This window comes from Lynx canadensis, chromosome A3, assembly GCF_007474595.2.
Source record: "Lynx canadensis isolate LIC74 chromosome A3, mLynCan4.pri.v2, whole genome shotgun sequence".
In the NCBI taxonomy this organism is placed as follows: domain Eukaryota; kingdom Metazoa; phylum Chordata; class Mammalia; order Carnivora; family Felidae; genus Lynx; species Lynx canadensis.
The window spans coordinates 113,437,736-113,453,372 of record NC_044305.1 but is presented as its reverse complement, the minus strand read 5'-3'; the positions used below and the strand labels follow the sequence as shown (position 1 = coordinate 113,453,372).

Below are 15,637 nucleotides of genomic sequence, written 5' to 3'. Positions count from 1 at the left end.
GAGATGGTGAGACAGTCAAGGTCCTTGCAGACTAAATTATACCAGAAAAGTGTACTTCTCTCTGTGCTAGTGAAAGCCCACTACATCTGATGTTGTCTGGCTATTAGGTAGAGAAAAATGTATTTACTGTATCAGTACCTGCTTATCATATGTCAGGGGGTGTGATTATTTGCTCCAGGAAAGAGATCATGTCTGGAACAGTAGGTATAATTAGAGCCACCATTATATTAAGTTTGTAATAATCTGACATTTTCCAGGACCCATCTATATTCTGCTCAGTTTAAATGGGTCAGTTAAACTGCCTACACTCACACACTTTGCAGTATCTATCACGTGTTTGAGAGTGGCACACATTTCTGTAGTTTACATAGATATGCAAAGGTGCTTTGGGTTTTCTCTTAAGGGGGAGAGTAAGCTTGGGGCTTTCACCTGGCACTTTATTCTGCATTAGTCCTCAATGAAGGCTCTGCTGGTTGTTGGATATATCTAATTCAACTATGTATTCAAGAAGTAGGGAGGTAACCACTGGGTGGGTCCAGAGACTTACCAGGCCTACCGTGGGATAGACTCACTCCCATAAACCCACTAACTCATCATGGTAATATTCTGGGTCCCAGAGGATTATCATTAACTAAGAACCAATCAACCTTGAAAAGACAGGTACAGTATTTCTTTCCCTCCAGGATAGAATTACCCGGCAAATGTTAAAGGTACGTCTTTGAGGGGGGCACATGAGGGACTCAGTCAGTTAAGCGTCCTACCCTTGATTTTAGCTCAGGTCATGATCTCATGGTGCATGGGATCGCGCTCCGCATCAGTCTTTGCGCTGACAGCACTTTGTCCTGTTCTCTGTCTCTCCCTGCATTCGCACACTCTTTCTCCGCCACTCCTCTCTCAAAATAAATAAACTTTAAAAAAAATGCTATGTCTTTGGGGAAGACAAGGGAAGAATTATGGTATATGCTAGTTATATTATAGTGGGGTCCTTCCTCACCGGTATTGACTCCTTCATTCCTTCCTCCCTCCTTTCCTCCCTCCGTCCCTCCCTTTCTAATTTTTAAAAAATGTTTATTTTTTTGGTAGTGCAAGTAGGGAAGGGGCAGAGAGGGAGACAGAGGATATGAAGCAATCTCTGAGCTGAGAGCAGCAGCCCAATGCGGGGCTTGAACTCACAAACCACGAGATCATGATCTGAGCCAAAGTCAGATGCTCAACCGATTGAGTTACACAGGTACCCCTCTGATTTTTTTTAAAGAGGCTCTGACTGTGAAATGACTCCAGGATAGGCATTGGGTGAGAAACAATGTTTTAGCATGGTGACCTGGGTCAGATGTCTGACCCCAAACCTAGGTTTTTTTTTTTTTTTTAATGTTATGTAGATCAAGTTTGGACTTAGGTGTACATCTCATTTGGCCTTAAGGCTTCCTGGTGAGTCAGCAACCACCTAAGATCCATGCTAGTTGCACTATTGTAATTATTACTCTGGCTGTTCCTGTTGCAAATAACCATGCTCCTCTTACTTCTGAGGGGTTGAGTGCCATCAGCTGGTCTCTGTTACCTTGGATTCTAATCATCCCCTGAAATCCGGAAGCTCATTTCAACTGAAGGACCTCCCAAGTGTTCCCCCCAGCTTACAGGACATCTATAGCACTTTTAAGGGATGCTAATACTGCCATATACAATGTATTTCTCAAAGTTAAGATGAAAAGAATATCTGCTGGGCCCTCTTGGAGGACATTGGGATGGGTGAACAGGTTGCAAATAATAAATTGACAACAACTTTTTCTTCCTAAGTTGTTAGATTCTTTCCTTCACATCACACCAAGGAATTTCTGGCATCTCAACTTAGTTTTGGCCACTTTTTTTTTTTTCTTCAGTTTTGGCCACATTTGAGTCCAGGTTTTAGCCAAGCAATTGAGCAAATAATTGAGAGCCATCCCGAGCTGCTTGAGTAGTTAGCCTTATGAATCAAATAGTACTGATGAGTACCTAAATTCAGCTGATTAAAATTGTGATCCGCTTTGTCTATGGTCTGTCACCCTTAGAATCTCTTTTTCCATATGGTCCAAGATTTTCCCCCTCTAGAAAGTAAATACAGTCTTGCAGTTCTCTTTGTGTATAAGTGTATTTTCATGAGTGGAGGCAGTAAGGGATGGAAGGGGTCAGCGATGAGGAGAACTGGCATTCTCTTGCAAGGTACTTCCCTGAGGTACAGTCATTATACTGTCTTTTTTGTTTTTTTAATGCTTTTTTTGAGAGAGAGAGAGAGCATGAGCAGGGGAAGGGCAGAGAGAGAGAAAGGGAGACAAAGAATCTGAAGCAGGCTCCAAGCTGTCAACACAGAGCCCGATTTGGGGCTCGAACTCATGAACTGTGAGATCATGACCTGAGTCGCAGTTGGACGCTTAACTGATTGAGCCATCCAGGCGCCCCGGTCATTGTATTGTCTTTAAGCAAGGTAGCACTAGTCTTAACAGGTAGGGGAGGACTGCCTCTGCTGGCATAGGAAACTCAGTAGGGTTTGGAGGTTTCTATTTTCAGAATCATCCCGCATGTCCTTATTTAAATTCTTGGGTCTTGCTCCTTCATGGTCAGTGCCCTCTTCTCCTGGCCATGATGCCAGGAGATGATGGAGTAAGTGGTACTTACTTGATGATGATGAAGTAAGTGATACTAGAGTAACCCTCTCGTTTTAAACAATCATTGCAGTTATTATTGCTAAGAACCAAACCACATCAAAACTTTAGTGTCTTAAAACAATAAGAATCATTTGTTTATCTTGCATTGTTTCTGTGGAACAACTTTAGGAGGGGCTTGACTGGGCCACTTGTGATGTGAGAAAGGTGAGGTGATAAAACAGTAACTCTAAATGAACTTTGATAAATTGAAGATGTGCATGATTACCTCTAGAGCAATCACTCAAAAATAATAAAATGACGGGGCACCTGGGTGGCTCAGTCAGTTAAGCGTCCAACTTTTGATTTTGGCTCAGGTCATGATCTCAGGGTCGTGAGATTGAGCCCTGTGTTAGGCTCCATGCTGAGCATGGAACCTGCTTAAGATTCTCTCTCTCCCTCTCCCTCTCCCTCTTCCCATACCCCATGTACACACATATTTCCTCTCTCTTTCTCTCTAAATAAATAAATAAATAAATAAATAAATAAATAAATAAAATGATGTGTGGTTAAAAGGCAATAGAGGAAATAAAACAAATGACTAAAACATATTTGATTAACCCAGTGAGATGCCTTCATTTGCACATAGACCTAGTGAAACTGAGTTTGTCCTGTATTCAGAATTCACGTAGCAGCAATGTCTACCTCCGAGTTTTGGCTATACTACCTTGGCAGCTACGAGGAAAAAGAAATTCTTTGAGGCAATCGTAGAAATAACTTGCTTCTCTGAACTTGAGGATTTAAAACACTGAATGTCATTTTCTTTCTTTGTGCTATTTGGTGAAATTAGAAGCCACCAACCTACCTCACAGCCTGGTATCTTCAGTGTCCTATCACTTAATTCACAGAAGCCTTTTTTTTTTTATAATTTAAATTTTAGTTATTTAACACAGAGTGCAATATTGGTTTCAGGAGTAGAATTCAGTGATATATCACATACAACACCTAGGGCTTATCACAAGTGCTCTCCTTAGTACCCATTACCCAGGGCACCTGGATGGCTGGTTGGTTAAGCGTCCAACTCTTGATTTTATCTCAGGTCATGATCTCACGGTTCGTGAGTTCGAGCTCCACATCAGGCTCTGAGCTGGAATTCTGTCTTTCTCTCCCTCTCTGCCCCTCCCCCCACTTCCACGCACAGTCTCTTGCATGCTCATTCTCAGAATAAATAAACTTAAAAAGTACCCATCACCCATCTAACCTGTCTGTCACCCACCTCGCTCCATCAACTCTCAGTTCGTTCTTTATCATTAAGAGTCTCTTGGGGTTTGTTTTCCTCTCTCCTCTCTCCCTGCTTCCCATATGTTCATCTCTTTTGTTTCTTAAATTCTATATATGAATGAAATCAAATGATATTTGTCTTTCTCTGATTGACTTATTTTGCTTGACATAATACATTCTAGCTCCATCCACATCGTTGGAAATGGCAAGATTTCATTCTTTTTTGATAGTTGAGTAATATTCCATTGTGTGTGTGTATGTGTATATATATAAATATATATGTGTGTATACACACACACACACACACACACACACCACATCTTCTTTATCCATTCATCAGTCGGTGGACATTGGGGCTCTCTACATAGTTTGGGTATTGTTGATAATGCTGCTATAAACATCAGGGTGCATGTACCCCTTTGAATCTGTATTTTTGTATCCTTTGGGTAAATACCTAGTAGTGCAATTGCTGGATCATAGGGTAGTTCTATCAGGAACCTCCATACTCTTCTACAGAGTGGCTGCACCAATTTTCATTCCCACCCACAGTGCAAGAAGGTTCCCCTTTGTCTGTGTCCTTGCCAACACCTGTTATTACTTGTGTTGTTAATTTTAGCCATTCTGACAAGTGTGGGTGGTATCCCATTGTGGTTTTGATTTGTATTTTCCTGATTAGTGATGTTGAGCATCTTTTCATGTGTCAGCCATCTGGATATCTTCTTTGGAAAAGTGTCTATTTGTGTCTTCTGCCCATTTCTTCACAGGGTTATTTTTTGGGTGTTGAGTTTGTTCTTTATTGACTTTGAATACTAACCCTATGTCATTTGCAAGTATCTTCTCCCATTCCGTTGGTTGCCTTTTAGTTTTGCTGATTGTTTCCTTTGCTGTGCGGAAGCTTATTATCTTGATGAAGTTCCTATACACAAAACCTTACATTAGGTAGGAGCTTTATTCTAAGCTCCCACAGGTGATAATTTAAGAAATTCTTTCATCACTGGATATCATGGACCACCAGTGCCCGACCCTGTCATGATCACTGCTTCCTCATGCCTTCAGATCCAACCACATGAGATAACTAATCACAAATTTTTATTTTCTGCAGGGGCAGCCTTCTGAATTTCTGGGAGGGTTTGGGTTTCAAGTTTCAATGCCATATTGCCAGGAGAAGTGCCTTCAACTACACTATAAGATCATGTCAGCAAAAATTCCACCGTGGCTACAGTCTGTTACGTGTAATTTGGTTGAATACATATATATGTATATGTAAATATACCTGTGTTGGGTACTTACATAAACAACCTTATAAAATTATGGTTAGAACAGTAATAACTATTGTATCATTGTAGAGGTTTCACATGAATTATATTTTAAAATTTCGTATGTATTTTGGCTATTTGGGATTTATAACTCTTTTTGCTTAGAAACTGTTTTATAAATTCTGGTTCCACTTTCAGACCAGGCCTAAAAAGCAGAAATGCAGATAGGGCGCCAGGGTGGATCAGACGGTTGGGCATCCAGCTTCGGCTCAGGTCATGATCTCACGGATTGTGGGTTCGAGCCCCATGTCAGGCTCTGAGCTGTCGGCACAGAGCCTGGAGCCTGCTTCGGATTCTGTGTCTCCCTCTCTCTCTGCCCTTCCCCACTCATAGTCTGTGTGCCTCTCTCTCTCAAAGATAAACATTAAAAATTAAAAAAAAAAATAAAGAAATGCAGAGAAGCTAGCATCCAAAGACACTTTTATAACCACAGTCGTCTTTTAGAATGTTTCCCAAGAATTAGACTAGTTAAGAATTCTAGCTGGATGCGGCCTAAAGCAAATCAAATACATCCACTTTGAGATTGCCAGCTGTGTCAATTAAGGAGTCTAAAGAATCAATTTAGCTTCTTGAGGATGGCTTCCCAGATATCGACACCCATTGTGGCCATCCATGGCTGTCTTGGCATCTTGGGTGACTCCACTGCTATTTATAGGAAGGTGTTTGCATGTAAGGATGGGACGTGGAAGTAGAGCCGCTGCCATGCTGTTGAGACTGATCAGAAACAAGGGGTAAGGGACACGGGCCAGGGAAGCAGAGTAGTGGTAACAAGTACAGAATTAGCTTAGCCGATGAGGCGAATCTGAATTGTGCACATAGGAGAGTATTACCCAGGCTTGTGCAGTGTTCTGAGGATGGTCTTTAATTGCTAAACCGAAGGGACTGTCTGGAAGCAGATAGGCCTCCTGTTGGCAAGTTTTATCTGTGAGATAAACAATGACTATTAAATTGTACCCCCTCCTTCTTTTATAAATGTTTCAGCGATCCTGGGCTCCCTGAGCAGGCCATTTTAAAAAAGGAAAAACAAAGCAGACTAAACTAAATAACTAAACTAAACTTAAGAAACATACCCTTGCATTGCCATTGAGTACAGGTGAACTAAAGACGCTGCTCTCACAGTCACAGTGGTGACAGCTGGAGTGGGGAGCTTCTGGGGAGTCCAGTGAGTCCTCCCAGTATCGTGGAGTAAGCTTCCCCTTGGTGCCTTTCTTTCCTGGAGGATTCCAGATGCCAGTAAAGCAGCACTCTTTTCTTCCTGTTCCTCTCTTTTACCTGTATCCCTGTATCATATCTGTTTTCTGTTGTTTTCAGCCTTTGTCCTAGACGCATGAAATCAACAGGTCATCTCAAACTTTGAAAATAAAAATTTGGGTCCTGTGCGATTAAAGATGTTTATGTGCTAAAAAAAAAAAAAAAAAAAAAAAAAAAAAAAGCCATTAGTCACTATAAGCTAATTCACTTACTTCTGTTGTCATTTCTAGGCAGAAGAAATCCTCAGGCAAGAGCTGGAGAAGAAAGAAACGCCAAGTTTGTACTGCTTGCTCGGAGATGTCCTTCGAGACCACGCTTGCTATGAGCGGGCCTGGGAACTGTCCCGCCACCGCAGCGCTCGGGCTCAGCGCTCCAAAGGCCTTCTTCATCTGCGGAACAAGGAGTTTAGAGAATGCGTGGAGTGCTTTGAGCGCTCGGTGAAGATCAATCCCATGCAGGTTAGACAGTTTGGAAAGCCCACCTGCTCTGGGCGCTTCTGTTTCTCTTTGGTTTGGTGTCTTACCAGGATGAGTGAGCACCCATCTTCTGCCCACGTGCTTGGTGAGCTGTGTTTGCAAGCCGAGAGCTGAGTCTCCCACGCTTCTGGCTTGTCATGGGAAATGCTGCTTTTCTCTTACTTACTTTCTGCTGTGTTTCTGTTATTTACTTTTCGGTTTTATTTTGTTATTTCTTTCTTTAAACTGTCCTTAACCCAAATACAGCTAGGAAAATTAGGTTTTGTTTTCAGCAGATATGTTAGGGAGAAATAGAGGAGAGTCAGAATTGCACACACTATAGGACTGTGCAAAGAATTGTTGGAATCAGCAATGAGAGCAAAACTGATATAAATAGGGTAACATCTAGAATGGATTCTTGATCATTTAAGAAAAAGTATATTTACAGACACATAAATTTTTTTTTTTAAGGTTTGAAAAAGTAATACAAAAAGTCTGGATCGTTAAAATAAGTGACAAGCAGGGCACCTGGGTGGCTCAGTTGGTTAAGCATCTCTTAATTTCAGCTGAGGTCATGATCTCGTGGTTCATGAGAACGAGCCCCTCATGGGGCTCTGCACTGATAGTGAGGAGTCAGCTTGGGATTCTCTCTCCCCCTCTCTCTCTGCCCCTCCCCTGCTTATGTTGTCTCTTTCAAAATAAAGAAATATTTAAAATAAGTGACAGGATAAATCCGCAGGAGAGGACTAAGTTTTGAAGGGAAGAAATTGACCATACTTTGTACTTAATGACACTCAGTTGGCAAAATGATTTTATTCTCAGAAATGGTCTTTGTTTTTTTTAAACCGTACTTTATGACTGCTTTCCTGTTTCACCAGTCAGAGGCACACATAACTGTCAACCATGGGTCCTGACAGACATGCACGCTGACTTGGTAACATTCTGGTTAAAACACTAATTTGTAATCAGCTGCTAATGGTTACTGAATACTTACTATGAGCCAGATATGTTGGGCATTTTGCCAATATTTGAACCCAAGACAGATGGACCCCAGAGCCTGTGTTCTTTTTTTTTTTTTAATTGTGGTAAAAAAAAAAAAAAAAGCACGTAACATAAAATTTACCATCTTAACCATTTCTAAGTGTTCAGTTCAGTTGTGTGAAGTTTATTCTTGTTGTTGTGTAACCACCACCACCGTCCATCTCTACAACTTTTTTTATCCTGCAAAACTAGAAATTTGTACCCATTAAACAGTAACTCCCTATTCTCCCCTTTCTTTAGTCCCTGGCAACCATTCTGCTTTCTGTCTCTATGAATTTGACTATTGTTGGCCCCTCGTGTGAGTGAGTCATACAGTATTTGTCCCTTTGTGACTAGCATATCTCACCGAACATCATGTCCATGTTGTAACCTGTGTCAGAGTTCTGTTCCTTTTTCAGGCTGAGTGGTATTCCATTGTATGTATATGCCACACTTTGTTTATCTGTTCGTCTGCGGCTGGACACTGGGTTGCTTCTGTCTCTAGGCTATTATGAATAGGCTGCTATGAACGAGTGTGGGCAGAGATGATCATGTTTTGAACTGGGTAGATTTGGGGCATATCTCTTATATGCAAAAAATTGGAAGTACATTTTTGAGCTAATCACTTGCTTTCTTCACTCTGGGTAATGAATACAGTGAGAACCTTCCAAATCAGCTGACTGGTAAAGAAAATCCGGAGAAGAGATTATCAGCAGAAATTAACAGGTGCATTTGGCAGAAAGGATATTTAAAGTATTGTCAGAGTTGGTTTTTATTGACAACTCACTCGAACTGAGTGGTCAACTGGCAAGGATTTTGCCCCCCAGGGGACCTTTGGCACTTGGTGAAGTGAAGGGGACTGCTACTGCCATCTAGTGGGCAGAGTCCGAGGCTGCTGCTAAACATCCCATAATGAACAGGACAGCCCCCCAACGTAAAGAATTATCAGCCAAAATGTCTGTAGTGCCAAGGTTGACAAACCCTGCACTAACTTGATTATCACTAGATTTTTTTTTCCTTTAAAAAAAAAAAAACTCAATATTGTGTTGTTAAATTTTTACTTTACTCTTATGGAAAATTGTGTCCTTATCCTTTTTTATGTTAGTACCCCTGCCTAAGATTTGCCTAACCTCAGCCGCTGGAAGGAGTGAGGAAAATAAACTCCCTCCCTTAGCCTCCGTAGTCTAAGTTGTATCAGTGGCATGCACCTGATGGATGTGGGTTATTCTCTCAAGCGCACAGTCTCTTCCCAACAGATTGGCATTCATGTTTTCCTCTTGCCCCACTGGCTCCTCCTTCTCAGTCTTGGCGGCTTCCTAGGCTTAGTCCTTGGGCCTCATCTCTGTCTACACCAGCTTCCTGGATTTCATCTGCTCCCATAGGTTTGATACCGTCTATACACCGACAACTCCCAAAAGTGGGTTTCAGGGTTTCTCCCCTGAACTTTAGACCCCTGTGTCTAACTGCTTCCTCAGTCTCTCCATTTATTACTCCAACTTAACATTTACAATATCTGAGATACTCCCTTCCTGAAGACTTTTGTCCCCAAGGTCATCCCCTTCCTAAATTACTCTGACTGGTCTTCCTGCCTCTATCAATCCCTAGTCTCAAAGACCATCCAAATGGGTACTTTTTTTTTTTTTTTTTCTAAATCTTTATTTATTTTTGGGAGAAAGAGAGACAGAGTGTGAGTGGGGGAGGAACAGAGAGAAGGGGAGACAGTATCCGAAGCAGGCTCCAGGCTGTAGCTCTCAGCACAGAGCCCAGTGTGGGTCTTGAACCCACGAACCGTGAGTTCATGATCTGAGCCGAGGTCGGACGCTTAATGGACTGAGCCACCCAGGCACCCCCAAATGGGTCCTTTCAAATGTGAGTCCAATATGTCATTCCTCTGTTCCCTCCCCTAGAGGTAGCAGGCAGAATCCCTGAGAGGCTCTCTCCCAGCAGAGTGCCTCCCATTCTTCCCCCTCAGCTCACTCCACCTCAACTTCCCCCTCAACTCACCTCTTTCTTCTTCCCTGAATATTCCAGGCACATTCCTGCCTCAGGGTTTTAGCACTTTGATCTCCCTCTGCCTGGATGTTCTTCCAGATATCTGCATACCTCACTCCGTTACCTCATTCAAATCTTTGCTCAAATGTCACTTGTTCAGAGAAGCCTTCCACAATCATTCTGTGTAAAAGCATAGCCCACCTTCCACCCCACCTTATACTCCTTACTTTCTTCTCTGCTTTTTCTCCAGAGCATTTAGCACCTTCTAATATTTTTACAGCTTACTTTAAAAAAAAAAAAATGCTATGTCCCTTCCCTAGAATATAAGTCCTATAAAGGCAGAAGTTTTTGTCTTTATGGTTCGTTTATATTTTCCTGGTGCCTGTAACAGTGCCTAGCACATATTGGGATTCAATAAATATTTGTTGAGTGTGCGAATACATAATATCTTTAACCAATTAGTCAATCAAACTATATACTAATTGTCTGCTGTGTACATAGCACTGAGTCAGAGGACAAAGCAGTAGCAGCAGCTTGCCAGATAGGCTTGTTTGTACCCCCTGCTACAGTCTAGTGAAGCTAACATAGGCAGAACCAGCCAATAGTATGAGGCATCAAAGAAATACCAAGTGCGTTATTTGTAAAGCACTGGTTACCTAGAGGTCAAAGAGATAGTAGAGATCGGATGGTAGATAGTGAAGATAGGATGTTGAATTTGGCTTTGAAGGACAGATAGTACTTGGATAGGCCAAGAGGAGGGCGGTGGAGAGGGCATTCCAGGCAGGTGAACAGTATGAGCAAAGCCCTGGAAACCGAAAGAGAAGGGGTGCGTACATGTTTGTGTTGGAGGAACAGAGGAGTTAGAGAGTAGGCTAATAGGGGGAACAGAGGAGTCAGTGAATAGGCTGGTTTTGTAGAGTAAAAGGAAATAGGGCGGTTCCAGTGGGAAAGTTGGAGCGGAGCCAGCTTATGAAAGGTCTTAAATGTGAGGTTAAGCTCTTTGGCTTTTTATTTGGCAGATAGGGAGCCGCTGAAGGACCGGTTTGTGTTTGGCTTTGTTTTGAATGAAGGAATGTGGTATGCGTGGAGGTAATTTAGTCTTATTGTTTGGGAAGCGCTGTGGCCTTGGAAGATACTAGATGTAGACAGGTTTGGGAGACCAGCACATGTCTAGCCTGACAGTTATCAGTATGGCAGGGGCGATAGGAAAGGGGATGGATGTGAGGGAATTTGCAAGGGAGGACTTGACAGGAGTTGATGGTCTCATTCTATAATTTTGAATTAATTACTTAGCAAGACAAAGAAATGACAATTGCTCAAAGCAGCATCACAATACAAACAGATGTTATGTGAGGATATTTTGCAGTTTGTCATATGGATCCAATTCAGGCAGGCTGTGAGCCATGCCAAAATATGCAGGCATTTGATGCTAACTTGTACAGAACTACTACAAGATACAAACTTGGACTCCATAGACATTGGAACTTGGGATCCAAGTTTGAACCGTGTCTAAGAAGGGAGAGCTCCTACATGCTGTCGTCTCCTTTAAGTCTTGGAATGGAAGGAAAATAGAACGGAATTTAATTTAAAAAATAGGGATTTAAAAAAATGTATTCTCTTCTTTCAGACATTTCCAAACAGGTTTAATAACAAAATTTAAGCAGAATGAGAGTGATATTTGGATGGCTTTTGTGCACTGTAATGACTTTCTGAAACCAAATTGGTATAAAAATAGAAGTGTTTGTTTTATATCAGGGAGTGTCTGCAAAACCAAACGCACTGTCTGCGGAATATTTGTTAGAGAACCAGAAGACATGTGCACTGTTTACATTTGTGCTTCTGAGATTGCCAGCTATTGTTCCCTTAGACCTACCCGTTTCATTTCCCCACGCAAGTTCTGAAACTAAAATTCAACCTTAGACTTGACTTTGTGGGCTGTTGGAAGGTGAAGAAGGTGGGAGAGAATAGTAACCAAACCTCCCAAACAGGATCTCACAGTCTCAGGACCCGAATTAAAATAGAAATCCTTATGTCTACTTATTATTCCCATTGTCCCCTACTCTTATGTAAAAAGTAAAAACAAGGAAATTGCTCAGATATCAAACCAGTATGTGTAGCATTGAAAAAGGAAAATGTCACTTCCTATTATTTTTTCTGCTCTCTCTCAGCACACATACTAGATTCCTTTTCTTTTGTCAGTCCCTTTCCAGGGCACGCCTCCCCCCTCCCCCCATTTATTTTCCCCGAACCCTCCTCTTCATTGAACTGGTCACCCACCTTTGTAAGGTTACGTGATATAACTGCAGGGTAAATACCCGAAGACATGTATGGCCAGAAGGGCCATGTTGGGAGGAGGTGGGCAGTCACTGTGGACTGACCACATCAGGAAAGGCTGTGCTGGAGACGGTGCAGGAGTGAACGCAGGTGTGCACCGAGGGCTGGAAGGTGAGTAAGTGTTCAGAAGGGAACTGGCGTCCCAGGTTAGAAGAGCACGAGGAAAGCCATGGATTTGAGTGTTCACTAAACATAAGTGGCCAGGTTATGCCTGTTATCCTGGAAACCCATCGTGTTTAGTGTTTGTCTCAAGGTTTTTCATTTTTTTTTTTTATTTTTATTTTTATTTTTTTTTAATTTTTTTTTTCAACGTTTTTATTTATTTTTGGGACAGAGACAGAGCATGAACGGGGGAGGGGCAGAGAGAGAGGGAGACACAGAATTGGAAACAGGCTCCAGGCTCCGAGCCATCAGCCCAGAGCCTGACGCGGGGCTCGAACTCACGGACCGCGAGATCGTGACCTGGCTGAAGTCGGACGCTTAACCGACTGCGCCACCCAGGCGCCCCCTGGTTTTTCATTTTTAAATGAGGTGCTATTGATAGTTGCATAAAAAGCAGAGTGGGTTTTCATAGACATCCTCTTTGTTCTTCCCTCTTCTGCCGCAGTCTCATCTAGTATCGTACTCGATGCATGTGCAGAGGACAGAGCTCCCACTTTCCAGTGCTAAAATCTGAACAATGACCGGTAACAGCCTGTGTCTTTTTTTTCCAACCCTTTCCACACACAACTTACTAACCTGACCCTTCCAAGGACAGTACACAGGATGCTCGCTGATAAAGCCTCCTGTGCTTGCTCACAGAGTCTGGGAACAGCCACCTCCTTCAGGTCCGGGGTGCTGGTAGGAGAAATACTCGCACCAGTGTCTTTGTAAGCCCCCTTGTATGTATCAGACATTTGTGCCAAACTGCGGCCTGTGCGATGCATGACGTTGCCTGGCTACCAGTTGGCAGGATTAATGGGAAATGTGGGGAATCATGGACTAGATGTATGGGGAGCAGAGCCGAGCAGGCCTGCCATAAATAAAGCACATGGGGAATAGTCTGAATTCTCTTGCTACAGTGGTTTGATCACTTATTGTATGGCCTAAATGTACCACTATTTGTATATTACATTGCTTGGTAACTTTTATATAGTTTATAGTAAACCCTTTGGCAGCATTCATTTCCAAAAAGCAAACAAATCACAAAGTGTGTTAGAGAACCATAAGGAACTCAATTCTCGTTTGTCAAGAGAGCTAATGAATGTACAGGTTGTACAACATTTACCCTCCACTTCAGGGGCTGTGGTGATATCACTAACGGGAAGACCTAAATTTGTTGAAGAAACATTAGCATTTACATCAAAAGTTAGTAGTAGTTGGTTTTCTTTTCTTTTTTTTTAAAGTCACGTCCAAAGATGATGATTTAATATGAAGCTATAGAAGGTGCATTTTCATGGCATTTTGTGAGGCTTGACTTTTCATTTGGAGCAAATGAAAATGAGCAGAAATGGTTTATAAGATTGGTCCATCCCACATTTTCTTGTATGTGTATGAAAAGTGAGATCACAGGTGCTAATGTGCTTGCTCTCTTAGGTGAAATAGCTCATTACCAATTGAATCCACCGGTTTGGCATCAGTGACATCAGATGCTTCAAATAGAAAAGTCATTAATTCTGTTCTCATAATGGTTTAATTTTTTTCACCTAGTTAGTGGATTCAGAATAAAATTCTTGGAAATTCATTCTCTCAGAGGTGAAACATCTCACATTATTCTGAGTGCTATTGTACATTCAGTTAAAAAGTTAAACATAACAGATAAAAGTCTTACTTGTAGTGGTGGTAATACAGATATCAATTTTGGTGGACCCTGTGAAGTGTAAACGTACTTGGGTTTGATTGTGATGGGAGACATAATGTGGTCCAAAGAGGCTTCTACTAATGGAAATAAAAACTGGCTGTTGTCATTTATAATTTTTTTTTTTTGAGAGAGAGAGAGAGAGAGCAAGCGAGAGCGAGCAGGTGCAAACTGGGAGAGGAGCAGAGGAGAGAGAGAGAGAATCCCAAGCAAGCTCCATGCTCAGCACAGAGCCCAATGTGGGACTTGATCCCATGACTCTGGGGTCATGACCTGAGCTAAAATCAAGAGTTGGATGCTCAACCAACTAAGCCACCTGGGCACCCCTACAACTTTTTTTTTTTTTTATTTTTTTTATTTATTTATTTATTTATTTTTAAATTTTTTTTTTCCACGTTTTTATTTATTTTTGGGACAGAGAGAGACAGAGCATGAACGGGGGAGGGGCAGAGAGAGAGGGAGACACAGAATCAGAAACAGGCTCCAGGCTCCGAGCCATCAGCCCAGAGCCTGATGCGGGGCTCAAACTCACGGACCGCGAGATCGTGACCTGGCTGAAGTCGGACGCTTAACCGACTGCGCCACCCAGGCGCCCCAGCCCTACAACTATTTTTATATACGCCATTGGGTACCATTGGGTAATTGAATTATAAGATTCTTGTGACTTTTCTGATGTTGAATTAAATTTTGTATTGTGTGGCAGTATTTACTTTTCTTTTTCTGCCCATCATCAGGTGGATTTTAAAAATGTTTGAATTTTTTAAGAATTATTTTATAAGTCAGTTTAAGTGTCCTACAGTCACATGAACTGTTTGAGAGTCTTTTGCATTTTGGCTGCATTCTGTTAAAAATCAATTGGAAATCTTTTATGTCTTCAATTAATGGAGTTCAAAAAAAATCCAGCTTTTGAAAGTTTTTTAGCAAATTGTAATTATTGTAGGCAATACTTTCAAACAGGGAGACATTGAAATTTTCCATAAAGGGAATAGTGAGTGTTCAAATGATACACAGGATTTAATTTTGAAATGTAAAATCACACTTTTGAATATCTTCACTGTCTGCTAGGGCTGCCATAACAAAATATGACAGACTGAGCGTTTAAGTAGCAAGTTTATTTTCTCACAGTCCTGGAAGCTAACAGACCGAGATCAGGGCACCTTCAGGGTTGTTTTCTCAAATTCATATTTGAGGTCTCTCTTCCCGGCTTTTAGATGGCAAGGCTCTTCCTCTGTGTGCCTGTAGTTCTCTTCTTATAAGGATACCAGTCCTGTCATATTAGGGCCCCAACTTTATGACGTCATTTAATATTAATTGTCTCCCTTTTTTTTGGCGTGGGAGAGCTCGAGGGATGTGGGAAGGGTGGAGCATGGTGGGTGAGAGAGAGAGAGAATCTTCCAATGCAGGGCTTGATCTCATGACCTTGAGATCATGCCAAAATCAAGATTTGGATGCTTAATGGACTGAGCCATCCAGGCACCCCTAATCTTAATTATTTCCTTTAAAGCCCCCTCTCCAAATATCGTCACGCTTGGGGGG

The 15,637-nt window shown here is 41.9% G+C and overlaps 1 protein-coding gene across 2 annotated transcripts in view; it reads left to right on the top strand.

Annotated features, from left to right (window-relative positions):
- Positions 1–15,637, top strand: part of TTC27 (tetratricopeptide repeat domain 27) — a 185,983-nt gene that overhangs the window by 119,082 nt on the left and 51,264 nt on the right. For both annotated transcript variants that reach the window (XM_030311343.2, XM_030311344.1), the window contains exon 13: positions 6,694–6,921. In XM_030311343.2, the coding sequence (XP_030167203.1) occupies positions 6,694–6,921 (228 nt within the window). The remainder of the gene's footprint in view (positions 1–6,693; positions 6,922–15,637) is intronic.